At 36.9% G+C, this 27,883-nt stretch overlaps 2 protein-coding genes across 4 annotated transcripts in view; one reads left to right on the top strand and one right to left on the bottom strand.

Moving 5' to 3' along the window:
* Positions 1 to 24: 24 nt before the first annotated feature.
* ESCO2 (establishment of sister chromatid cohesion N-acetyltransferase 2) lies at positions 25 to 23,015 on the bottom strand. Of its 3 annotated transcripts, none has more exons than XM_082726840.1 (11): positions 21,345 to 23,015; positions 20,234 to 20,302; positions 18,424 to 19,258; positions 16,379 to 16,472; positions 14,457 to 14,514; positions 11,176 to 11,302; positions 9,934 to 10,065; positions 8,938 to 9,027; positions 8,157 to 8,300; positions 5,293 to 5,468; positions 25 to 1,515 (listed from the first exon to the last, which is right to left on the bottom strand). In XM_082726840.1, the coding sequence occupies exons 2-11, from the start codon at positions 20,284 to 20,286 to the stop codon at positions 1,383 to 1,385; spliced, it is 1,842 nt and encodes a 613-aa protein (XP_082582966.1). In that variant the 5' UTR covers positions 20,287 to 20,302; positions 21,345 to 23,015; the 3' UTR covers positions 25 to 1,382. The 3 variants fall into 3 exon arrangements, with proteins under 3 accessions (XP_082582966.1, XP_082582968.1, XP_082582967.1); XM_082726842.1 differs by having other exon boundaries at positions 21,186 to 21,353; XM_082726841.1 differs by lacking the exon at positions 21,345 to 23,015 and adding an exon at positions 20,651 to 21,006.
* The window catches only part of CCDC25 (coiled-coil domain containing 25), a 41,310-nt gene continuing 36,427 nt past the window's right edge, over positions 23,001 to 27,883 (top strand). The window contains exon 1 of the mRNA XM_082726846.1: positions 23,001 to 23,140. Coding sequence (XP_082582972.1) covers positions 23,113 to 23,140 — 28 coding nt within the window. The 5' untranslated portion in view covers positions 23,001 to 23,112. The remainder of the gene's footprint in view (positions 23,141 to 27,883) is intronic.

Genomic DNA, 27,883 nt, shown 5'->3' with positions numbered 1-27,883 from the left:
AAAAAAAAAAGAGAACAGACAGAGAACACTGAAAGGAATTTTAATTGATTTATCACAAAGCATTAAAAGCAAGCAATATAATGTTAATAAAAATTCTTAAATAAAATATTTAAAACAAAAACAGCAGTGCAGAAAACAGCATTAAAATGTTTGCATATAACAGACATTTTAACACTTCCACATTCTTTTTGGAATCCAGGCTTTTAAGTCTGGGGAACATGTTAAATTACAGGCAAATAGAAGAATGAAGATGAACTGATTCTAGAGTTATAATCTGGAAAACTATTTCTCTAGAGTCCTACCACCAGATAAGCAGTTATATGAATTTTAGAATCAAAACAATATTCTTTGCTCTTCAAAGCATCCAAGAATTATTCTCGAAAAATGTGTGCGTACTGATGTGTTTACATAATGTCATCACATTTTCTGCCCCTTCCGCCTAGATACATTGATTTACTGACCTCAGTTATATATTACTATTGACTTTGTCAGCATATTTGCCAGACTCAGAACAAGTCAGATGTATTTTAAACATGCAAACATATTAAAAATATAACCATATGAATCGTCTAATAAAACTGGGGGTCCATTCTGTTAATGCCATCAATCCCCAACAATGAGCACACTGAAGGTAAGCAGCACAATGAGCATTTTCACACTCCCGAAAGTCATGAAATGACAACAGTACAATTACTACGTTTAACTGTAATCAGATCTAGTGACAGGTACATTTTGCTTAATAGGATTTTTGAAAGGATTAAAACCTTAAGCTATAGAATTCTGTTCTACATAAAAGGATATGGAAATCTTACACTTTCTTTACCATAAAGATGGAAAAGCCCTCTCACAAATTAAAAATTCAAAATACTTTCTATATCTGTTTCAACTGAGTTCCTCCAGCCGATACCTATAAAGTGAGAACTTTCTGTACAGAATTCAGGAATTAAATTTAAAGACCAGGCATTGAAATTATTTGCACATTTTAAATTTTGCTATTTGCTTCTGATTAAGCATGAGATAATCCTGGTGCAAAAGTATGCTTTATAAAATGGTTATGTATCTGCGGAAACTAGCTTTGCCAATGCTTTTAGTAGGAGGCACGCCATTTTCCAGCTATAGCTACAAAGTTTCATAATTAAGGATTCCAGCGCTTGTCAGTATATTATCCAAAAAGTTTTCTTTTTCTTTTTTGAATCCCCAGATAATTTTAAACAAATTTATCCCTCACTTTTCAATTCATAAGGAACAAAACTGATACAGGTTTATGTGTGTATGTGTGTCTTAACAGATTTATTTTGATATTTGTCAAATAGTTCACATTATATGACATGGGGCTGTCTGAACTCATCCACACAGTAACTGTTTGATAATAGACATTGACTTCAACTATTAAAATTGTATACAAGGAAATTAGGGGTGTTGCAGTATTTGGTTGCAAATAACTTGCCATCTGGTGTTGGGTCAGAAAACGCTATATCGTCAATCTTGAGGAAACAGCCAAACATGAAGCAATTCCTAAAGATGGAAAGACAATTTAACAATGGAACAAACTTAAAATTCTGGTTAATCATTATAATTAATTTTAAAGCAATCCAATTATAAAATTTCAATCCCCTTAAATACCCTTGATTAAAGTTAAAATTATTAAACGATAAAGTGATTTAATGCCTTAGATTTTAGAGATGGAAGTTTAATGATACCATTTCATAGATGAGCAAACTGAGGTCCAGATAAAATTCTGCTGAGAGGCAAAAGGAACCATAAAAACCAGCTAGCTGATGCCGGGGGATCCATGATGATGAGCAATGAAAAGACAATAATATTGCTGACTAAAAGCAACAGTTCATTAAAACCAAAAAGCTACCATCAATAATTTTAACAACTATTCTCCTCAACTACACTCACATGCTCAGAGCTTTAAGGAGGCAAAAGGTAACCTGTATTTGACCACAACTCTCCTGACCCAGCTCAGCTAGGATTAACAGTTATAAAATCAAATGGTTAAAAGAATTCAACAAAATTGAGGGATATTCCAAAAATAACCCGCCAGTACTCTTCAAATTCTTCAATGCCATAGAAGACAAAGACTAAGAAACTGGTCCAAGTGGAGGAAGATGAAGACGAAAGAGCTGGGACAACTATGTGCAATGTGATCCTGGCAGGGAAAAAAAGTGCTATGAAGGACATTTGAGACAAATGCCAAAACAGAAATATGAACTATACATTCATGAAAGCATTACATTCCCATTCAATACCCTGTGTTTGATGACTGAAGTATGCTTACGAAAGAGACTACCTTTTATCTTTGGTCTTAAGAAATACACACTGAAGTAAGAGGAACTGAAGAGGCATAATGTACATAACTCACTTCTAAATAATTCAGGAAGAAAGTAAATGTTGAAACTTGATGAATCTGGGCAAAGGTAAATAAGGGTTTCTTTTTACTATCCTTGCTACTCCTACAGGCTTGAAATTAGTTAAAAAAAATATAAAACCAAAGATTGGGTTCAATTAGAAGATACAAGCATATGGTATACTAAGCAATTTCATACAAAGTTTATTGCTAAATTTACTAGAATCCAAGGCAAAATATTGGTTTGATTCAACAGGTCTTTCTATCTTTATAAGTGGTATCAGCTGTGGAAAGAACATTAGATCTGTGGGTTTGAGCCCTAACTCTGTCCTTCTATTGGCCTATCAGTGTAGACGTGTATTAATAATCCCAGGTGAGTCTCAGTTGCTTCTTAGGTAAAACAACTAGGAACAATATTCAACTCTTGCGAGGATTTAAAGATGTATTGCCTGTATAGATGAGAGAGTTGAGCCCAAAGCTCCTCTTATACAGGATAGCTGCCAATTATGCTGCCTGTAGCTTTAACTCATGAACATGTAAAGAAAGAGATGTTCTCAAATGAATGTGCTTTTATTTTTTCATTGAAGGCAACATAATTTTTATTCATTATTGCTTATGGATAACCTATTGCTTGGGTACCCAAAGTATGATCTATAGACCAGAAACGTTCATCAGACCCTGAGAGCCCCATAGGAATGCAGATTCTCAGGCCCCACTCGAATCTCTGAATCACACCTGCATTTTTTTTTTTTTAAGATTTCATTTATTTATTTGACAGAGAGAGGTCACAGTAGACAGAGAGGCAGGCAAAGAGAGGGGGAAGCAGGCTCCCTGCTGAGCAGAGAGCCCGATGCAGGACTCGATCCCAGGACCCTGAGATTGTGACTTGAGCCGAAGGCAGCGGCTTAACCCACTGAGCCACCCAGGTGCCCCTCACACCTGCATTTTAACAAGATCCCCAGGTGACTCATACGCACATTCCCATTTGAGAAGCACTGTACTATGGGCTGGTGAAGATGGTTTGATATTGGTATTCCCTATGCCAAAGGCATGCATCTCTTAATACACAGAAAGTAGAGGTATTTCATAATTAACTGTCAAAAATCTTACAGACACTAACTTTTCTCACTGCTCCCCTTTATAAGGCATGTGTAGGGGACTAGGATGATGGCCCAACACTGGATCCCGCAGCGGTTTTGGTTTTAAAAAGTAAACAGGACTCAAAATGCTAGACGAGTGCTACTTGAAGCCTGGTTTCTGGTCTGATCAAAGTGTGGTCATTGGATTGTAACCTTGATTTCGGGTCGAGGGGAAGTTTTGTGAAACTCATCCAGCCAACCTACATCAGGTAGGTACATTATGAAGCAAGAAGTTAAGTTCATCTGTCATGGAAGAAACTTCAAATAATTAAATGTTATTGAAAATGTGCACATGGGAGTTTAAAATAGCAAATCACTGTTTTTTATTGAGATATAATTCATATATCATAAAACTCACCCTTTAAAAGTGTACAATTCAGTGGTTTTTTTGGATATTCACACAACAGTGAAACTACCACCAATATCCATTCCAGAACATTTTTTTTACATCACCCCAAAAAGCAACCCTGTACCTATTTATAATCACTCTCTGCTCACCTTGTCCTTAGTCCCTGGAAACTCCTAGTCTGAAACTCCTAGTCTATTTTCTATCTATGGATTTGCCTGTTCTAGATATTTTTTGTAAATAGAATCATATAATATGGGTTTTTTTTGTGACTGGCTTTCCCAATTAGCATACCATTTCCAAGGTTCATCCATGTTGTAGTACAGGTTAACACTTCATTCCTTTTTGTGGCCAAATAATATTCCATTGTATTATTGCATGGAAATTCCACATTATATATATATCAGTTAATCATGAATTTGGCTATTTACACTTTTTGGCTCTTACAAAAAATGCTGTTATGAAGCTTTATGTATTAGTTTTTATATGGACACATGCGTTCATTTCTTTTGAGTATATACCTTAGGAGTAGAATTGCTGGGTCATATGGTTAAGAGTTTAGTTTTTTGAGAAACTACCTGACTATCCCACAGTAGCTGTACCATCCTACATTCCTACCAGCAACATGCAAGGATTTCAATTTCCTATATATCTTGACCCATATTTGTTATTTTCCCTCTTAAAAAAAAAACCTTATAATCACGCTAGTGAGTGTGAAGTGGTATCTCATTGTGGTTTGGGTTTGCAAATCCCTGATAGAAGCCATATGTATTTTTTCTTTGGAGAACTGTATACTGAAATCTTTTGCCCATCTTGAAGTTGGGCTCCCTGTCTTTTTATTGTTGTGTAGTAAGTATTCTTTCATATATACTGGATATACGAGACCCTTTTTTAATGAATGATTTGCAAATATTTTCTCCCATTTTATGGGCTGCCTTGCTAATTCACTTTTACATTTAGTTGCACCCGTGAATTACAGTAAGTCTTCATTAATTATACCTGGTCACCCACTAGTCAATGAACAAGTACAATATATATAGTTATTTTTTAAACTTGAATTTTGTTTGTATAAAGTGTATTTATTGCAATGTTATTTACCTTATTACTTTTGTTTACCTCTGTTGAATCTAATAAAAATTTGGGCTTATATTTCTTATTTTCTATTTCATTTTCTAGCAATTCATCTCATTTTATTGTTTTTATTAAAGGGTTGGTAAATAATTAAACTAGTTTTTCACCACAGGTAGTTTGAGTAGCTCTGGGTTATCATGTTTCAACTTGGAATGTTGTGCCCTAAACCGCGTTTCCCCCCCAGTGCCAACACTTGCCTTAGCCTGACTTTGGTAATATTTAAACAAAAGTGTTTTAATAACATCATTCCCTTTGACTCATGAGCTGGGAAAGTTTATGGGAAAGCTAATCTGGGTCTAGATCCATTTTATTTTATTTCTTACCTAAGAGTATCTACCAATCGTCGTGCAATGCGCTTTCTTCGTTTCAGTCTGAAGACCCAGATTCTACTTATTCCACAGACTGCAGGCTCTGGTACATCTGAACATTGCCAAGCCCGGTGACATTCTTTAGAGCTTGGGGATCCTGGACCAGTTGGTTCAGAAAGAACACGGAAGGCCTGCAATGATATACAGACACATCTAGAGCTAACAAAAACAGCTGTGTTCATATTTCTTTTTATTTTTTATTTATTTATTTTTTTTTTAAAGATTTTATTTATTTACTTGACAGAGAGAGAGCACAAGTAGGCAGAGAGGCAGGCAGAGAGAGAGAGAGGAGGAAGCAGGCTCCCTGCTGAGCAGAGAGCCCGATGCGGGACTCGATCCCAGGACCCTGAGATCATGACCTGAGCCGAAGGCAGTGGCTTAACCCACTGAGCCACCCAGGCACCCTCATATTTCTTTTTAAAAGCCATTCCTTAAAACTTAAATATTTAAAATTAATCCTGTATTTTTATACCTTCACCAAAAATGTTAAAATTCTGATACTTTTTGAATTCTTATCCATTTAGTCACACAATGCTTAAAAACAAAAACTAGTGTTGAGATATTCCTACATTCTAGAGTATTATATACCATTATGAAACTTCCTTCTGATTAAAAAATTAGAAAAATCAGACTCTTACTTTTAATCCAGTACGTAAACTTCTCCCATTCTCTCCAGCCTCAACCATATTTATGATATCCCAAAAAACTGACTATACTAAAGAAGATTTTTGCAAATTAACTATGAAATTTGGTTGGTATTTAAGGATTTTTTTTAAACTTTCTATTTTGAAATAATGTATCCTTCACCGGGTTTCCTCCAGTGGTTATATCTTTCCTAACTGTAATACAATACCAAGGGGCACCTGGGTGGCTCAGTGTCTTAAAGCCTCTGCCTTCAACTCAGGTCATGATCCCAGGGTCCTGGGACTGAGCCCCACATCAGGCTCTCTGCTCAGTAGGGAGCCTGCTTCTCCTTCTCTCTCTGCCAGCCTCTCTGCCTACTTGTGATCTCTGTCAAATAAATAAATAAAAATCTTAAAAAAAAAAAAATACAATACGAAAACCAAGGAATTAACATAGGTATAATGTATGCATATAGTTCCATGTCAGGGAACAATTCATCATACCTGTATATTCATTTAAGCAGCACCACAGCAAACCCGTACACAGAGCTACTGTATCATTTCAAAGATCTTTCTCTTGCTGCCTCTGTACAGTGTCACCCACCTTTTTCCCTTCAGCAGCTCTAAAGCCTGGCTACTTCAATCTGTTATCTCTATAATTCTGTTATTTTGAGGATGTCATTTAAGTGGAATCATACATCAGGTGACCTTCTGAGATCATGTTTTTTTTTCACTAGCACAATGCCCTTGACATCTATCCAAGTTGTTGCATATATCAATAGTTTGTTCTTTTTTATTGCTAAGTCATATTCCACTGTATGGATGTACCAGTTGTGTAATCATTCCCTACTGAAGAATACTTTCATTGTTTTCAGGCTTGGACTACTACAAATAAAGCTGCTATCAACATTCAGTTATGGGGGGTATCTGGGTGGCTCAGTGGGTTAAGCCTCTGCCTTTAGCTCAGGTCATGATCTCAGGGTCCTGGGATGGAGCCACGCATCAGGCTCTCTGCTCAGCAGGGAGCCTGCTTCCCCCCAACCCCATCGCTTCTGCCTGCCTCTCTGTCTACTTGTGATCTCTGTCAAATAAACAAAATTGTTAAAAAAAAAAAAATCAGGTATGGGCTTTTGTGTAGAGTAAGTTTTCATTTCTCTGGGATAAATGCCCAGGGATAGGATTGTTGGGTCATATGCAAAATGTATGATTAATTTTCTAACGAATTGCCAAGGTGCCTGGTGGTGCAGTTCATTGAGTGTTAAACTCATGGCTTTGGCTTGGGTTGTGATCTCAGGGTTGTGAGATCGAGTCCTGCCCTGGCACTGGGTCTGGCATGGAGTCTGCTTGGGACTCCCTCTTTTTTTCCCTTTGCCCTTCCCTACTGGGTGCACATACAGGCAAGACAAAAACTATCTCTCTCTAGTCTAGAACAAATGTTGGCAAACTTTTCTTGTGAAAGGCCAAGTTGTAAGTATTTTAGGCGCTTTGAGCCACGTGGTCTCTGTTACAAAAGCAACCTTAGATAATAGGAAATTAAAAAGCATAGCTATGTTCCAATAAATTTTTTTTTAAAAGATTTTATTTATTTATTTGACAGATCACAAGTAGGCAGAGAGGCAGGCAGAGAGAGAGGAGGGAGCAGGCTCCCTGCTGAGCAGAGAGCCCGATGTGGGGCTCAATCCCAGGACCCTGGGATCATGACCTGAGCTCAAGGCAGAGGCTTTAACCCTCTGAGCCACCCAGGTGCCCCTAAAATTTTATTTATAAAACAGGTGGTGGGCTTCACTTGGTCCATGGGATAAAAGTTTGCCAACTCTTCTTCCAGAACATTGCTAATTAGCACTTAAAATAGATGCTAATTAAGGGACAATAATTTTTTGCCAGATATATTAACCTGCATTAAGCCACATGTTCAATATCTGGGCTCTATAGATTTGCTTATTTAAAATCCCTGTATTTTACAGCCCAGGTATGGAGAGGACTACATGAACCTAAGACTGACTTACTCTGCTTACATATGACAAAATGCCAAATCTAATAGAAATAAATGACTTCAATTATCCACATGGTCAAGGATACTTTAGTAGGGAAAAAAGTCATTAATGGTAGCATGCTTAAAATGCTTATTGAGATTTCACCCAACTGCTTTATTTTGCTCACATGTTATGACAATAATTTAAAAGACATATACCATACCTGTTTGATGGGCTCTGCAATTAAACACCCAACTACTCTCTTTTCATCAGATATGAAGAGAAACGTCTTGGTTTTGTTTGGACATCTGGGAACAACTTGGTGGAAACCCAATTCATTATCGACCAGTTCTTGGACATCTTCTACCTAACGATGTCAGACATGAGAAGTGATTAATTTATGATTACTCTCATTTTAGCCTCCTTTACCTCTATTTCCTAAATTTACACACTCCCCAAATTACTTCACTATTGCATGTATCTGTCACTCTGGAAACAGGGTCTGAAAAACTGATTTTATATATTACTCTCAGCGGAAAGAAATTCAGACTCCTGGGGGAGCAATGAGTGGTAAGTGCCAGAAGAGATTGTTTCAGCTTTTTTCATTGTTTACTGGGGGCGCAACATCCTGCCCAAGAAACAACAATACCAATACAGAAAAAGACTACGGGGGCAATTTCTCAATATTAAAAAGCTTAATTTATCTTTCATAAGTGAAAATAAAGGTAAAAGATAAAACAGACAACTGTTTTCTTTAATCTTTTACTGACATTTTGTCTTATAATTTTTAATTTAGTTTTATATAAACCAGAATGAAAGTGCACCTTTTATTATGTTAATTTTAATTAATTTTTAATATTTATTTATTTATATTTTAAAAGATGCGTGTGCACCGAAGTGGATTAGCCCTTAGGAATGGTATTTTATACTTAGGTTGATTTCTTGGTGAGAGGAGAAATAGGGAGTAGGAGGAGAATAAGGATTAAAAAACTAATGTTCCATACCTTTCTAATAGCATAACTTGGATCACGTGGCAGGACCAACACAATTTTCCCATCCCAAAACTGTGCTACTACACGTTCTTTTTTCCAGCCCTAACAAAAAGAAAAAAAGTCACAGTTTAATTGAAGAAGGGGGAAAAAAACCATCAAACAGTCTGGAGAGAACAAAAAGATGAACAATGAATGCTATGAAAAAAGACATGATCCATGTAAAGGAATGTGAAAAGGGAAATAAAAGATGCCTAAAATAAAATGCCAGTCCTCAGGAGGTTGACACCCTAGTGGGAGACATGTACATAATTTACTACAAAATAAGACGAAGTCAATTAAAGAGCCCTTCATAGCAATATAGAGAAAAAATGATGACTTAATAGCAGTAGGAAGGTGGGGGAGGGCTAGAATAAGCAGTTTTAATAAACCACACTAAAAATAGAAGAAAAAAGGAAATGCATTTGAGTAGCAGGAACCATCACAAAGCCAACAAGTGGATGTACTGGACTAGAAAGGTGCTTAATAAAAAGATGGAACCTCTCCTATGAGAAAAGAAAAGAGTCTGAAGAAGTCACAGAAAAGCTGTTTTTCTAATCCTATCTACAAAGAAGAAAGTAAAGTGAGGAGGTCCAGGGAAGTGAGGGTTTCAAGTCTTTCAGTTTTGTATCCTCATGGTTCAGCTCTGCTCAAAAGGCTAGACTTAGGAATAGGGTGTTCACTCAACCTAGAAAAATACTTCCCTTATATTAGGATAGAAAGTTTGAACTGGCACTTTTATTAAAATTCAGCTTTTGAGTATCGTCAGCCTCAAATATTAAGACAATGAAACTACAGATGATATTATTTATGGATCATATATGCCTTTTCAACATCTAAGCAAAAGAAAAAATATATATGTATACGCACACACACACACATATACGTATTTATTTATTTATTTTTAAAAGAAATATAACTTCTAAGGCAGTTTTACTTTTAGACCAAACTGAAAGACTATTTCTGACTTACAGTGTATTTGATGCCCTCCAGAAATCTGTAGTGATGCTGAACATGCTGCAGTTCATCTTCAGGGCTGGAAGGAGTATAGATCATGCCACAAGACTTACACATGGTGGCTCCAAAGTGTTTCTGACCTGCGTCCTATATGTGGGAAAAGAAAAGAGAAAGCCCATCTTAAACATATCACAAATAGCTCTATGTTTAGTTTATGTAACCACTCACTCAAATTTCTCCCTATTTTTCTTTTATGCCGGCATGAGTGAAATACTAAATGAAAGTCTGGTTATTATATGCTCTTCCCCCATCTCCTAAAAATAATGGAATGAGAAGAAACTTAAAAATGCAATAAATTGATGAAAGAAATGAAACTATTTCTTTGATAATATAAAAAAATCAAGATTCCTTGCCTGGACCCATAGTTCTAGAAGGAATCAAATTAAATCATAAAGACAATAGTTAAGATGAACAATAGAGCCTCTTTATTAAGCTCTTAAATGAAAGATCTGAAAAGGCCTTGTTTCAAAGGGGTAGGGCAAAAATCTCAGGACTTGTATATTCGTTATATAGTACTTTTTCCTTAAGTGACTCAAAATATTAAAATTCTTTCCCCTAAGAGTTAATAAAAAAAAACCCCAAATGTAATACATAATAAAAGATCAGAAAAAGCACAGTTAAATTCATGACTATAGGATAGTCAGGAATATTCAATTTTATGGCTTATTAATTTCCATTTTATCTCATAAGGCAATACTTAATGCTACTAAAAACACCAAGTTCTGAATGAATACTGGGGCTGGAAAACTTTTGCTGCAAGGGGAAAGACAGAAAATATTTTAGGCTCCTTTTGTCTCATATTCTTCTCTTTTTCTTTTTGCCAACCCTTTAAAAACGTCAAAGCTGTTCTTAGTTTACAGGCCATAGTTCAGATTTGGTTCATAGCCATCATTTGCCAAGCCCAGGTCTAATACAGTGTGGCTATGCTCATTACATCTTTTGTGGATCACTAATAATTTTCCTTATCTGGAGACAACTTATTCATCAGTATTCTACTAAATTACTAGCATTGCCTAACATTATGAGTCTGAAAATCTACTCTACTAACTTTAAAGGCTATCACTACAACAAAGCTGGCATTTACAAAACTCAAAATGTCTCTAAACCATGTTAACTACGCTAAGCCAACATGTCTGACTTCATGTTCTGTATGTGAGAGCCACAAAACAGGAGAAGCTTTGTTTTAAATTTACTCACAATGATGAGCTGCTCTTTTGTTCCTTTATTTGTATCTCTGGTATTAGTACTTTTCTGCATACTGATCTGTTTCAAGGAGTTAGCAGATATGATGGATTCCACAGAAGACTGTTCTTCAACTAAAGATCTTTGAAATGAAAATTAATTATTATTTAATATTTAATAGCATTTAATTATTTAATAAATTAAAAATGTCTAAGGACTTACAATGAAAACACATATGTATATAATACTTGCAGAGAACCTTGCAATTTTTATTGCTCTTTATTGACAGTAACTTAATGAATATGGCTCAGAACAAAGAGAAACCTGAAACCCACGCAGAGAGGATCAGTAGTTTCATCCAGGCAAAGTAGTAAAGAATGGCAGTAAGACACAAATCCTTATCTTCTAACTCAAAATCCAAGGGACTCTCATCGAAAGTATCACATGTACATACATAGCTGTAAGTTGACTTCCTTCTTAAAAAGTGAAAAAAAAAAATTTTTTTTTTTTCTTTACCAAATTTTAGGACATGTAGACATAATACTACCAATGTAGGCATAAAGAAATTCCTAACACCATACAAAATAAGCAGATTTATTATTGAACCTCACAGTTCCACAGGAAGTCAGTCACCAGCATTTCATGATCTAACAACTCTTTACTTGAGCAGCTGAATGAGGCTAATATATTCACTTGTCCTCATACCAAATGCACTACTCCACTGTTCTCAAATACTTAGGAAAAAAATATTTTGGCTGGATAGATGGTGTTGAGGCAACCTGTTCTCATTAGGAAAGAATGTTGGGATTGGCTTATAGAGGTTGTAAACTAGGCCAAATCCAGCTAGCAGGTATGTTTTGTTTGGCTTACACAATGTTTAAAACTTTGGATTAGCTACCAATATTTCAAAATCTACAGACTTCACTTAAAAATGTGTATTTTCAATATTGCAAGAGACACTATAATATCACCAGACCACTATTTCTTCAAAGAATGTAACTAATAGCGTGCATGCTCTTTTAGATGAGGTATGCACTCTTCACCAGTCTCTGTAGGCCGAGTTTGTAACTCTTGTCTTATAATGAAAGGACCTTGGTTTCCAAGAATGAAAGGAATAAAAATCTGTGGAGGGTAGAGGTAAAAGAAAATTAGCAAGTAAAAAACCAAGGGCCCAAAGCAAGAGATTCAGAGAAAACTAACAAGTTAAATAAACAAACACTAGAAAAAATCCTGTCCAGTGCTTTAAGGCTAAGCCAACCAACCCTGTTATCATTTGACTAGAATAATATTTTTCAGACTGATTTGGCAATATTTTGGTAAGAAATGTATTTTACATTTTGACCAATACACATATATAAAACTAAAAACAAAGAATTTCCACTAAACGACTTACTGAAAATAAGTGTGAGAGATGCATTATTCCTTTTAAAAAATGCTAGATATGATGCTTTTAAACTGACCTGACATACCTCTAATGGTACACACCTGCAAAATAAAACACATTCTCTAGGTTGATTTAACCCCACCTGTTTATGCAAACTTTGCTAAGGAACTCAGCTCTTCCCACCCCTGCATGTATGACCACAATCTATTATTTTTTTCTTATAATTTTATTTATTTATGAAAGAGAAAGAGAGAGAGCACAAGCAAGGGGTAAGGCGCAGAGGGAGAAGCAGACACCCCACTGAGCAAGGAGTCCAATGCAGGGCTCAATCCCAGGACCCTGAGATCATGACCTGAGCCGAAGGCAAATGCCCAAGTGACTGAGCCAGCCAGGCACCCCCTTTATTCTATCCTAGTAATTTTAACACTTTATTATATGTACTCATTTAAATACCGGTCTTCCTCCAACCGTAACTTCAATGATAGGACTATGTGTTATTTATCTTCACAGCTCCAAAACTCAGTACAGTTCAGTACCGCGTAGTACTCTAAATGTTGGCCAAATGAGTGAATGAACAAAAAAAAAATGTGAGACAAGGTGCCTGGAGAATCTGTAACCTACCTAAATTAAAAATCATAGGTTAAACTGTAAGGGATTGATGAGATTTGACCTTTTGGATCCTACATAAAGAGAAATTTTGAGCAATTCAAGCAATAGTATCCTAGTAGCTCCTTAGGCTAGATTAGTGTATATAGTTTTGTCAGTCAATTGTGGCAGGTTTCAATTCGCAATAAATACTCATGAAAGAAGACATAGATGAAAAAATGGAAACGTACAAAAACCCGCAAAATGGCCTTTGAAGAGTGAAAGTTGTCTACCCAACCCAGTCTCTGAGGTGACAGAAGTTAAGGTGTCCTGAAAGTAAAACCTAGTTACAAGCTCCTTGCTCAATACCTTGCTATTTATAATCAAGTACGGAGAGAAGGAGCAAAACTACTTAGGAAGATGTTAAGACTATAAGAAACTTCTTTTCCAGAGCTTTTCCACCTATCCTGCTCACACCTGCCAATGCTCCCTCAACCCAGTCTTAGCTTTGACTAGGATAGTGGTAGCTTCAGCTGGCATTTATAAGCGCACTGAACTGCTGTGAGTTACTCACTCCTCTGGCCAGTTTCCCAGTCTATAAAACAGGTAATAATGTAATAATGGTACCTACATCGTGAAGCTATAAATGCTTGTTAAACATGAACTATTATTAATATATTATCACCCAGGAAAGACAATATAGCTGAATGGGCTTTAATTCAGATATGGATTCAAATCATGGCTATTAAAAGTTGTTATACCTAAGAGTTGTGCAATTGTTTCCTCAGCTGAAAATGAAATTATTAAAAAATTATTAATACTACCTACCTTCTAGGTTACTGTAAGAATCAAGTGAGATAAAGAATATAAACTATTTACTATGGGTCAGGTACTGTATAAAAACGTTAGCAAAATGGAGTGCCTAGAAGGCTCAGTTGGTTAAGCATCTGTCTGCCTTTGGCTCAGGTCATGATCTCTGGGTCCTGGGATTGAGACCAACATCAGGCTCCCTCCTCAGTGGGGAGTCTGCTTCGCCCTCTTCCTCTGTGCCTCTCCCTTACTCATGCTCTCTCTCGCTCAAATAAACAAAATCTTTATTTAAAAAAAAGCTAACAATTATTATTGCTCAAACCCATAAAGATTTTTCCCTTCTCTCAACTCTTAGGTTCTTACGAAGTTTCTATGAGAGGACCTGATTTCATCTTATTTTCAATATTCCCTTAGTGGGGAGGAAAAAAAATATTCTCCAAATTAAAGAATGCAAGAAAGATACCCAGAGGACCCAAAATTAAAAACAACTTAAACATTAAAGAAGAGCAATCCCTACCTTTTTGTACTGACAGGAGACACACTGAAGATGGGATAAACAATGGACTCAGGAGAAACTGGGAGGGGGAAAAAAGGACAATAATTTATAACATAAACTCAAAGCTTTAAATCATAAAATTTTAAACGTTAATATGACCAAAGTATTCAAATTGCTTGATTTCAAGACTTAACAAGTAATCAAAACCATATGGTATTGGCAAAAGGACAAATAGATCAATGGAACAAAATAGAGAGCACCAAACAGACCTACACACATACAGCCAACCGACTTTTGACAAAGAAGCAAAAGTAATTAAGCTGAGAAAGGACAGTCAACAAATGGGTGCAGTCATATGCAAAAAAACCTGACAGCACTTTCCATAAAAATTAAGTCAAGATGGGGGGGCCTGAGTGGTTCAGTCCCTTGATCATCTGCCTTAGATTTGGGTCATGATCTCAGGGTCCTGGGATCGAGCCCCACATTGGGTTCCCTGCTCAGTGTGGGGCTTGCTTCTCCCTTTGCTGATCTCCCTGCTTTCTCTATCAAATAAATAAATAAAATCTTAAAAAAAAAAGTTTTAAAGATCGAAGTTAAAATAGTAGTTGACTAGAGAAAAATATGTTGCAGTGGGCTATGTAGAAAAAAGCAAACTTTAAACTTCACATTGAAAAATAGAGCTCATTCTCTAGAAACAAGGCCAAAACAGGTCTGATCTGCTGTGGCTAAGTTACTTAACCTAAGTCTCTTTCCTCTTCTATAAAATGGGCATACAAACCCATTTCCTAGGGTTATTGTGAGAAATGATAAACTAATTATGAAGTACAAATTAAACTTTTACCATTTGTATACTACCTTTATGAATCTTACCATATCCTTATGCCATCTGTATTATTTTTTATTCATTAAATATTTTTCTTTAAATGGACTTAGTGTACTGAAATAAATTTATTTTAAAAGAAAACATTATAACTACTGCAAAGAGAAAGCCATTATTGTTCTGTTACATGTTCTATTATATCAATAATAGCACAACCCATACTAAACACTTAGCACTGCCTAAACCATATTCATCACCTAGTAAATACTAGTTATTAACCGTGTATTTCAGAATTATCATTATGAACAATCCTTCTGTGTATATCATTAAGTCCTGTTACGTTCTATAGTTCCAGATTATGCTTTTAGTTTTATCTTTGTTTTCTTCCTATAAACTGCAGTTTTCTCATAGTCAACATATATACCCCTTGAATTTAATTTATTTCCAAAATTACAGATATAGCCAACAAGGTCAAGTTACCAAGAATCTGGTTGGTAAATAAAATGTTAATTAACCTGTCTGTATATTCATAGTTTAGTAAATACTGGTTATTTGAACAATGACACCACGAGTTAATAATGGGATTTCAGAACTAAGAGAAATTTAAAAATGAAGACCAACCCCTTACTTTAGCCATCTCCTCCCTAGATCACACAGTTAAACAGTGGCAGACCTAGACAAAATCCTAAGGTTCCTGATGCCCATTTCAGTGTTCTTTCTATGGTTTCGTAAATTATGCTTATTTACAACAGGGTTTTGATCACATATATATAACATAAATTGGTTTTACTCCTTCCTATTATTTTGGGTAAAAGATAGGTAGGGTAGGTGTGATGAGAAGACCAAGTTCTAAGGAGCCTAAGTAACTTGGCCAAATCGCATAGACCAATTATGCATCAGTATTTTGTCTTAAATTCCAGCCCAAGTTCTCCTTGTCTTCAAAATGCATTGCAATGCTTACCATTGATAACAGTGTTACTGAGATAAACACAAAGATACAAAACAGAAGCTCACATACTAAATAAAAAACCTCACAATATATTACAGTATATAATTCCATATTGACACATGAATTATCAGTACAAGTAAATAAATTCATTTTGAGAAGTTTTCTCTTACTTACCTGCCTTGTTTTCACTGAGAGAATCCTCTGAAGGAAAACACTTATTTTCATTAGGTTTACATTCTCTTAAAGAAACTACTTCACCTAATGAATCCTGAAAATAATGAATAGGGAAAATTAAAGGAAAGTTATAATTCTTAAATTATTTTCTATCTCATGAATGAATCCCAATAGATTTATTCCTAAAGCAAAATATCAAGTTTATTATAAATTACACTTTTAAATTGATTTTAAATCCTCAATTTTCAGACTACTTTAAGGAAATTTCCTCTCTGTTTACTAAATGTACATAATCTTTTAAAAGACAGAGGGCTGGGGCGCCTGGGTGGCTCAGTGGTTAAGCCGCTGCCTTCGGTTCAGGTCATGATCTCAGGGTCCTGGGATCGAGTCACGCATCGGGCTCTCTGCTCAGCGGGGAGCCTGCTTCCTTCTCTCTCTCTCTCTGCCTGCCTCTCTGCCTACTTGTGATTTTTCTCTGTCAAATAAATAAATAAAATCTTTTAAATAAATAAATAAATAAATAAAAGACAGAGGGCACATATTTAATACTGTAATTGTCACCCTGTCAAAAACATATTACATTTCCTGGTAAAGATGGTAGATTGAAGATTATAAAACATCCCTTCTATGATAGTGAAGTATAAAAAAAAAAAAATTGGCAAAAATTTCCCCAGCATCCACCAAACTGGAAGGAACCACCTTCTGTCATGAACTTTAAAAAAAGAGGCAGCCAAGGGGAAAAAACAAAAAACAAAACAAAAAAAACCACTCTGGAGTAGCTGGAGAGACTTCCAAATCCTACCTGTTTGGGCAGTAGCAGGGAAGTGGAGAAAAGCAAAGTAGAAAACACTCTCAAGTATTTCACTAACACTACTAATTTGGTAAGACTCAGAATATGTAGCTTGAGGGGAAAGGAAATAACCCCTTTTGATCAAAGTAGAACTCTTATTCAAGACCATTACATCTCAGTAGAAATGGGACAACACATCAGTTCACCATTTCTCAGGGCACCATAATGAGTTGGGGAAAGGTGATGTACCCACAAATGAAAAGAGGATTCATCCTTGGCTAGATGAGATGAATACTATTAGCAGGTACTTAACAAATTATTAAGAATCTTGAGCAGAGCTCAGTTTCACAAATTTAAGATGCACAAAAACCCAGCTTCTCAAAGATTACTGAAAACTAGACAGAACCCAATACCCAGCCCCTCAAAAGGAAGTTCAGAAAAGAAAATAAGGCAAAAAAGACAGTTGCCAAGAATTCATCAGGTCTCTGTGTAAATGTTCTCTATTACTAAACAGATAGGGAGAATACTAACAATAAGATGGATGGGTGGAAATGTAGAAACTACCCCCACACCACCACTTGGTTTTGCTAAATTGAGAATTTTACCCTGAATTGTGCATGTTTAAAAACTTAGGTACATTTATGTAAAGTCCACAGATATAAAGTATACAATCTGATCAGTTTTGATTAACTTAAACACTTACATCACCAAAACCCAAAACTCCAGTCAAGATATAGGGGTGTTTTTTGACAGAAAAAATAGGAAGAATTAGTAAAATCATAATGTCATGGCTTAGCCAGCAAAAACAAGGTATTAAAAAAAAGTTGTACTTTGTCTTCTCTAAATGTTTTAGAATCTAGCACTTTAAATAATGAGCTGAAACAAACAAAAGCAATATGCTCATAGACTGAAAAACTACTACCCTGGTTTTGTTATTTCGACTTTCTAAAAATACTACCAAGTAAAAATTGCTAAGCTTCTCTGGACCTCAGTAATAAGGGGATTTAATGAAATGCATACCTAATGCAAGAAAATGTTTAGGTTTCCTTAAGCCAAAAAAGAGAGCAAAAGTCCCATCATTCCACCCTGCCCCTATATTCTTTTGTGGTGATTAAACATACTATTTGGCTTCATAAAACAGTCCTTTGGACAATAAAGAAAATAAAATTTTTTTTCAACCGTATTATGTAAACATATATATTATGTATACTGAAGTTTTAGTTATTTTTAAAGTTACATATTTGGTTTTCTTTACCTTTATTAATTTTTCATTTTTACTTCTTGCATGAAGTAGCTCGACGTTCGGTTCTTTTTCTAGTAACAAGCACTTTGGCACTTGCCTTGTCTCAAAATTTTTTCTTTTACTGACAGTCTCTACATCAGAATCTTCAATCACTTCTGATATATTCTTTTGTGTGAGTCCCAATAATGGCTTGTTTTCCAGAGACAATTTTCTAAGACAGGGCTTTTTTCTACTAACAAAAAATGCCGCTCCACCCTGAAGTGTAACTTGTGGTTTGACTTTTTGGCTTAGAACCCGAGGAGCATTCAGATTATTTTGAGCTGAATAATAACTATTCTCTTTCTCTGTAATTGGCTTATAGGCCACTCGATTTTGCTTAGAATTTTTAGAATTCTTTGATAGAGGCTTGATGCATTTATATTTTGGTTGACACTTAGAAGTTAAACTCTTCTGTGGTTTTTTATTCAATCTCTTGGAGCAGACTGGTTTTCCCTCCATTTTTTCTGTCACAACGGGAAAAGATTTGTCTTCATTATTAGTTTTTAGACAAATGGATCTACTCTCTTTTATCAGCTTTCTTTCTAATGGGTTGAGGTACCACTTGTCTTTGTTATAAAAGGATACAGTAGACACAGCAGATTTAAATGGCGAACCTTGATTTGCAGGTGGAAATTTGGTTTTTTTAGTTGTTTCGAGTGGACTTGAAAGGAAATGGCCTTGTTGAGAGCAATGTGCCTTTTCTTCACTGTTATCACTTCTTTGGCAAATATAATTTTGGTCAGGTGATGGAAGTATATTCTCAGCAAAGTCCAGAATTAATTTCTTTGATGGAATGTCTGATAATAAGCTATGAAAAGAAACAAAGTCCATCTTTAAGTATCATCGTGCTTCAATTTTATGGCAATCTATTGCTAAGTAATAAACAACCATACTTGTCTGTCATACTAAAAATAATACATCTTCTCTACCAAACATCCATCCATACACATTATTTATTAAACAGGATTATCAAATTGTGTCTTTACCAAAACATTCAAATATTTTTCAAAAGTAAACTCCCAATAATGCTTACAATAACAAACACTGTTAATAAAAAAGCTTTTATATCGTGGCACGCCCTTGCTTTAAAACCTATTTGTAAGTTTTGGCCATATATTCAGAGCTCACCAGGCTTAACTGACTACAAGTTCCCTAAAATTATTAATTCTATGTAATAAACTGACCCTCTCAAGCCTGTTCTATGCAGAGTAATTTATCTCCTATTATGACATGTAGTAAGCAGTGAGTAAACAGACTTTCTAAGATTGTTCACAGAAAAGTACTGAATGAAAACCACTATGTTAATTATTATAAGAGAACAGAAAGGAGGAAGGTAATAAAAGATTTAACATACATTTCCAAGTCAGAGAAAACAGCTCTTCCTGATTCTCTCCAAAGGCACTGAATAATTAATTTTGAAAGTTTACAGTATTTCCAGATTCGAATTGGAATTTATTTATTTGTTTTTTTAAAGATTTTTTAATTTATTTATTTGACAGAGATCACAAGTAGGCAGAGAGGCAGGCAGAGAGGAGAGGAGGAAGCAGGCTCCCTGCTGAGCAGAGAGGCCGATGGGGGACTCGATCCCAGGACCCTGAGATCATGACCTGAGCTAACCCACTGAGCCACCCAGGCGCCCTCGAATTGGAATTTAAAATGTTGCTATAGCCACAAGTAGATAAGTGGAATAATGGAGATTTTAAGAAAAAGAAAGGAAATATAAGAAAGACAAAAAGGTGGATTTTACTTTTTTAGGAGTTTCTAACCACGGGATGAGACTCACTTGTCATAGTTTGAAGAATGCTGCTTCCTTTTTCTTGGAGTAAAAGCTGACATCTTCTTAATTGGACTCCTAAAAGCAACAGGAAAATTATAACAACCAAATTTATCCGATATGTATAAAAGTCACTGCTATTAAAATTATACTTTCAGAGTCTGAAAAAGTTTTTTTGATGGAGAGGTACTTTAAAAAGAAAATCAGTTTAATAAATATTTGAAAGGTTAAAAAAAAAAAAGGAAAACACGGTCTTACAGTAGCAATTAAGAAGAAGAAATAAAAGAATTAGTACATGTTTCAAGCTGGAAAATGATCCCACCAAGGAAGAAGTTTTGTTTTGTTTTGTTTTTTCAAATTCCATTTCAGGGCACAGTTTCCCCTTTAGTTAGCCGGATTAATTAACACCAAGTTTAAATACTCTACCGGGATATCTTCCTGTGATTTCCCTCACCAGACCCCACACTTCCTTAATACGACATTTAACACATCTTCTTGGTGGTTTAACTTTCTTCCTCAACAGCCCAAATGCTCAATGAAGGCAGAGACCGTTTCTAGCTTTTTCTTCAGAATTCATGCAAGAAAATGGGTTTAGCATAATCCTCTCCCATCTTCCTGAGGAGCCTACAGCAAGCCTTGTTTATAAAAAGACTAGGAGCTCCTCCCGCTGCTGAAAATAAACACAATCCTGCACATTAATCCTCGAGCATGAGAGAGCCTGGTTATGTTGATCAGTAGTTTCTCCTCTTTCCTTCGGATTAGTTACATTAAAAAAAAAAAAAGAGTAACACACAGGCAGAAAACCGGGGTCTCTGGAAGTCAGTGTCGAGCCCCTGCTTAAGAGAGGACTCTTCTGGAGAGGAATGAAGAAAGGTATGACAGAAAAGCGCGCCTGTCCTCAAACCCTGTCAGGGCAAAAAGACAAGGAAACCTTAAGTCAGAAAAATGGAAACCCGGTGACCTCAAAGTGCGGAGAACCCCCGAGTGGTTTCGGTCTCGAGCCGCCGCGGCGCCAAGCTCTCAGCTAAAGCCCTTTTTCCTTGACATTCACCCGCACGTTCCACAGAATTTCCCGTTCTCCTCAGTCTTACCGCCCCGCGCCTCGGCCCCCACAGCTCACCTGAGGTTCGAAGCCGGGAATCTCTCTCCGGTGGAGCCCGTTTCTCCTCCACTATATTCAAATTACCGCGCGCCCGTGAAGGCTGAAGCCGCTGCGTTTTGATTCGCCGCTTTTCAGACCCTCCAAGGGCTGGCTCGGTGATTGGTCGCTCTTTAGCCGTTGCCCCGCCTATCCGGGAGGGGGTCTCCAAGATTCTCCCGCCCTTGGCAGGTGAACCGCTCTCTTCAGGCAAGGAATCCACACGTTCCATAATCCCTTGCGGGAGCGCCGGACTCCCTTCCCTAGAGCTGGTTTAGATGCATTCTGGGGATTGTAGTTTTCGGCGGAAAAAGTCATCCTCTTGAGGTCGAGTCACCTTCTGGGGTTACTGGTTTAGCATGTTTTTGAAAAGTAGCCTCCCCAAGATTCTCGAGGCAGTTGTCTTTTACGTTCGAAGCTTTGTTCATTAACGATTTTAATTAGTAATATGTTAGATTTCTAGCTCATTTTAAAATTTTTCAACTTAAATTAAAAAAAAAAAAAATTAAGTCTTGGCTCTAAACATCTGTGACGTGCCGGGCATCTCACACCCTTTACGAGTTTCATTCCATTTACTTCTCGTCAAACCTGTGAGATATGTATTATCATTCCCATTTTACTGAAACTAAAACTGAGGGCCCGAAAACAATTACTATTTATAGGATATAGCTAGGTTCTTGCTTTGGGAAGCTCTGTGGTTCTTAAAGTACTCATGGGCTGTCAGCTACTGTTACTCTCTTTGTGTCACCAGAGTCTGGTACAGTCTTAGGCACATTTTTAGTTCTAAATAAATTTGGGTAAAGAATGCACTTTTCTTCATAGAACGTAGTCTGTCGGAGTGAAGAGAAACCATCAGGTCAAACCTAACTGCTGGGGAGCTTTACATAAGTAATATTATTCCCACGTGACAAAAGCAGTTAGATTTCTAAGATTCATTGGTTTGGAATTTGCCCTATAACACTGGTAATGGATGGCCCATCATAGAGTTTATAGCAGAACAGTCCTGAGTCCAAACCCCAAGAAGCATATGCCTGTGGGGAATATCATTAACAAATCAGTTTAGTTAACCATTCACTATATTCTAACCATTTACACCTGTTAACTTACTTCACCTTGGAAAAGTAACCTATGAATTAGTTGCTGTATTCATCTTCATTTTGAGATCAGGTGAGTGAAGCACAAAATGTGGCTAACAAACGCCTTGTAAGTGGTGGAGCTAGAATATGAATAGTGGAAGCATTTGGGTTCATTTCAAAATTAAAGGTTCCTACTACGTGCCAGCTACTGTGATTGGTGCAGGGAAAACTGTGGAGGCAATGGTTGCTGCTGTCCCGGAGCACATCAGGGGGTGATGGGTAGCCGTGAACAACCAACACATAAGCCTCAGGATAAGACTGCTCACTTGGTGTCGACTCTAAAAGCAAAGTCGGCCAAAGGTATTTTTCTTTTAAGAGGATAGAATTTCCTCGCTGCGTTTTCCAACTACGAATTGTCCTAGCTCCATCTACTTTCCTTCTTCAACCCCCAAACCAATGAACGCTATTAGCCCGCCCGCACCCTTCCCCCACCCCCTCACCAATTCGCCAGGATTAAAGATGGCGCCAACGGCTGGCGTTATGACGCGACCCGACGTCCGCCGGAAGTGCGTGAGGAGTTCCGGGGAACAGGCGGCCTCCGCTCTCTGGTATCCTGAGCTAGCGAGTTGAGTGCTGCTGTTGCGCGCTGGAGTCCCCGCGCCGCCGCCGAGATCATGGTGTTCTACTTTACCAGCAACAGCGGTGAGTGGGCGCGGTGACCTCTTCCGTCCCTGCTCTACAGTGGGGTTCCGAAGCCGGGACCCCCGGCTGTTCAGCCTGAACTTCATCTTAAAGCTGCTCCTCCTCGGCAGTGGGGGCTTCTTCCTACTCCCTTTCGGTCCCCACTTTGTGTCCGTCCCTGTCCTCCCCCTGTGCCCCTTGTGTGGGTCTGGGGGAGTGTAAATGGACCATCACTCCTGCTGTCTTTGCATCCGGGAGTTCTTTTTCCTCGGAAAGACCTCCCTTCGCTACCTGGAATTGGGCAGAGTTTGTGGGCTTCTTCACACCCCCGTCGCAGGTCTCATCTCCACCTCCTTGACCTTTATTCTGACTGCGTCCTGGTAATTACCCACTTGGAGAAAGAAGGGGCTTACCTGCCAACCACACTGCCTTCCAGGAAGTGCGCCTTACCCTTCTAGGATAGCGTTGTAGATCCTGGAATGCAACAGAAAACAGTAAAAAAAAAAAAAACAAAAAAAACGTGGAGTGGCGGTACAGCCACTCACTGGCTAGAGTTGATGTCCCAGATCTCAAAATTTGACACATGATAGTGTTTCTGATTTGTCTTTGGCAGCCCAGGAAAGGGTGCTTTTAGTTCCCAGGAAATGCTATGTCTTGACCTCGTTTTTTGCGCCTATGTCGTTCCTTTTGCCTGATCCATCTCATTAACTCCCCTAAGACAGCTCTGGCCCATCTTTTACAAATGCCTCTCCCAATCTAACCCAGAGATTACTTAGCTAAACCCCTTTGGGGAACCCCCCTTAACACCCCCTGTGTATCTTTGGTATTAGATGCTGTCTGCTTAATCTAGAGTGTAAGCTTCTTGAGGACAGGGGCAGGATCTCCTTGTTTCCTAGTCTGGTGCCTGGCTTATAGTAGTTAATAAATGCTTATTGAATAAAGGTATTTTTTGACTTAGTCACAGCACATACTATTCTGTTGTTACTCTCTCTGCTTGCTTGTTAAACGTGGGATTTAAGCGAAACCAGTCTCATGTTGTTGAATAAGGTGATACTTTCTCTAAAGATGAGAACATTAAGGCCCAGGGAATTTGCTCACAGACTGCCCCCATCCTCGTTCCATAACACTGTCCCATCTCATTTTTTTCAGTAGTCTAGACTTGACAGTGTGCCGTAAGCCATTTGTCTGCCTTTATAGAGTTGGTTTGTATTACCCATATTATTAAAATTATCAGAAACAATTCACACTAGCCTGAAAAGCTGTTATAGACCCCTAATAGCATCCTCCCTTTTTTTTGTTTGCTGACTTTGTCCTAACTCCAATCTCTTTTTAGCTTCTCCACTCATGAGAGTTCCCAACAATATAGGTATCCAAAGAAGAAGCCCAACGATGAAATAAAAAATACAGGTGGGGTTTATAGGTACTACATGTATTTTATGTTAGCTGCTTTATTCTCCTTAAAGCCATTCTAAATTCTTTGAGCACTATTTGTACTTACACAGATGCCCATAATAGAGCAGTGTTTTAGCAGATTATGGGTCATGTTTTCTTCATTGGCTTCCATTATAAGGTCAGAACTGCTTCCTGTTAGAAAAATATTTGGACTTTAAGTCTAACAAAAACGCACTTGGGCAGCAAATCTTTTAAAATTGCCAAGGGGCACCTGGATGGTTCAGTCGGTTAAGCATCTGCCTTCAGCTTGGGTCATGATCCCAGGGTCCTGCTTCGTCCTCTCCCTTCTACCCATCTTCTTCCTGCAGGCTCTCTGTTGTTCTCTTGCTCTCCAATAAATAAATAAAATTTTTAAAAATAAAATTGCAAAGTTAATGGAAAAATTTTAACTTGGTTAGTAAAATAGTAATAGAACTTTAACATATCCTCTTAGAGAAATCAACTTGAACATACAGATTCTTCAGGAAAGCACTTGCCAAGCTTTTCAGACAACTTAGGGTTTGCTGTATAAAACCTTTTTTTTAAATGGGGAGAAAATCTCAATACAAAGTTATTGCTTTTCCTTTTAAAATTAGTTTCTGACTAAAATCTCCTTGACTTAATTCGTGTTTCATGCTCTGTCATAATGGAATAATGAAACATTAGCCTTACTGTATTTCCACTGTCAGATTCAAGACCATCTGATTTATGGATCCACACAGTATATGCACTTGGCTCATAAGTCCATCTGCACTTCTAGTACCTTTTGATTGCATCTGTAAATAATGAAATTATTTCAGAGCCTCTAAAGTTGGATTGGTTGCTACACCTGAATCCTCTACCTTTAAGATGACTATATTCCATACTAATCAACCCTATTCTTTGGGCAAGAATAACAAAAGTACTAGAATAATTCAATTTACTTTTCCTATATCCCTCTTAACATACACAGGAACTTTCTTCAGATTTCTTACTGAACATTTTCCTTTTTTTTTTTTTTTTTAATTTTCTCTTTTTTTTTTTTTTTAAGATTTTATTTATTTATCAGAAAGAGAGAGGGAGAGAGCGAGCGTAGGCAGACAGAATGGCAGGCAGAGGCAGAGGGAGAAGCAGGCTCCCTGCTGAGCAAGGAGCCCGATGTGGGACTCGATCCCAGGACGCTGGGATCATGACCTGAGCGGAAGGCAGCTGCTTAACCAACTGAGCCACCCAGGCATCCCTTAAATTTTCTCTTTGACTAATTTCAGTCTTTCAGAAAATTTACAAAAATAATAAAAGATTTCCTTTATAACCTCTTAGGTCGCCCAAATTCTAACATTAGAACTTCTTTCTTTCCTTCCCTCTTTATTTTTCTTCATCTCCCTCTCGCCACACGTGTGTGCACACATACACATGTGTGCACACACACACACTTTTTTTTCTTGAGTCATTTTTTGGTAAGTCACATTTTACCCCCAAATACTTCAGGATTTTTCCCCCTAAAATCAAAGATGTTCTGTTATCAAAAAGCATTCCTCGTTATCAAAATTAGGAAATTAACATTGCAGCAATACTACTAATTCATCAGCTTTTATTTGGTTTTCATTGGTGTCAATAATGCATTTATAACAAAGGAACATTACAGATCATTGTTGCATTTGGTTGTCATTCATTACTCTTCAGCCTGTTCTAATCTGGAGCAGTTGCTTAGTCTTTGTCTTTCATGACACTTTTGTTGAAGAATTATTTTGTAGAATGCCTCTTAGTTTGCATTTGAGTTATGTTCTTAATCACCTCATTTTATAGGTCAACCATCCAAACAATTGTCTCTCACTCTCTTGGCTACAATTTGGGTCGCTTAGCCTGCAGAAACAGCTTTATTTTATTTTAATCATTTGAAAAATTACTTTCGTTCTGATTATAAAAAACCATCTATATATTTGGTAAGCAAGCTAGCCAAGGTAAGCATTGTTAATAGTTATATGTATATCTTCTCATACATATAAAGAAAACAGATGCATATATTAAGCTTATGGTTGTAAACCTGAATATACAACTATATATTAATTTTTTACAAATTGAATCTTGCTATATGTATACAAAAATACTGTTATTTAATTCCTGCCTTTTGTTTTCAGTGGGTACGTGGTATTTTGTATATGTATGTTCTTCTGTGTTTAACCAGTCTTAATTAATGGGTATTTAGATTGTAAAAAGAACATCATTGCTTGATTGAGTCGTTATAGTATATACCTAGTGGTGACATTACAGGATCAAAGAGTGTACACATAGAATAACACTAGGTTGTACAGAGACAATCTGAAATGGTTTTATTCCTGCACTTCGGGCATTTGTTATAATGGCTGTTCTGTCTATGCTAAGGTCTTACCAAGCTAATGTAATACTCAATTATAGATGAGTATTTCTGTCAACTAGTCAATGCAAATACTCTCTCTTTTCCAGATAGTTCCCTCAGCTACTTACTATAAATACCATAATTTGGGTTAAGGTATTTATAATAGTTAACTGAAGGAAATGGGATTTTCCCGCCCCAACAGAGCAACTATGATTGATAATTTAAGGAGTTTCTCATTACTGAAAGTACAGGCAATTTATTTAAAAATTTATAAATGAGAGTGCTGCCTCTGGCCTTTGGAGCACCACTCATATGTACTAGTTTGTACCCTGGAATGACAGCCAACAGGCTGCCCAGATTGGGGGCCCAGTGACTATTAACTCAGGAATTTAGATCCAGATGGGGTCAAACAAGTTTTGGTAGACTAGCTTGGAAACCCAATGCCCAGACAGAATTTCAATTTCAGAAACTTAAATTTTTGTTTGACTCCAGATGGAAGATGCCTGCAGTAAGTCACTAGCTCAGTAAAACAAATGTCATTTCTAAGGTAAGCCATATCTAGAATATTCAGTTTGGTTTAAGGCAGTATTTCCTAACACTCACTTCACATTAGAGATAGTTGAAGATTCTTAAAAAAAAAAAAAAAAAAAAAAATACACCATTACTTATCCACCAGAAATCTGGATTTGGTTAGTCTTAATGGACCTGGGACATAATTAAGGTGATTCTAATGTGTAATCAGGGCTCAGTCACTGATTTTGAAGATAATTGAAAACCTGTCTTTGCCCGGAATGGGATAGTGCATTATATATATAATTTGCAGCACAAATATATATATATATATATATAAAATTTGCAGCACATCTGGAAGAGAATAATACTGCCAAAATAAAATTATGAAAAAACTCAGCTAAGTATAGGAGCCTATTTTTATATGGTTGAGGTGAAGGTTAAATTGTTTGTTTTTTTACTCTTTTGAAGAAGGCAAAAGTATAGGG

Source organism: Mustela nivalis, assembly GCF_964662115.1.
Source record: "Mustela nivalis genome assembly, chromosome: 4".
NCBI lineage: Eukaryota > Metazoa > Chordata > Mammalia > Carnivora > Mustelidae > Mustela > Mustela nivalis.
This window is presented reverse-complemented; position numbering and strand designations above follow the sequence as displayed.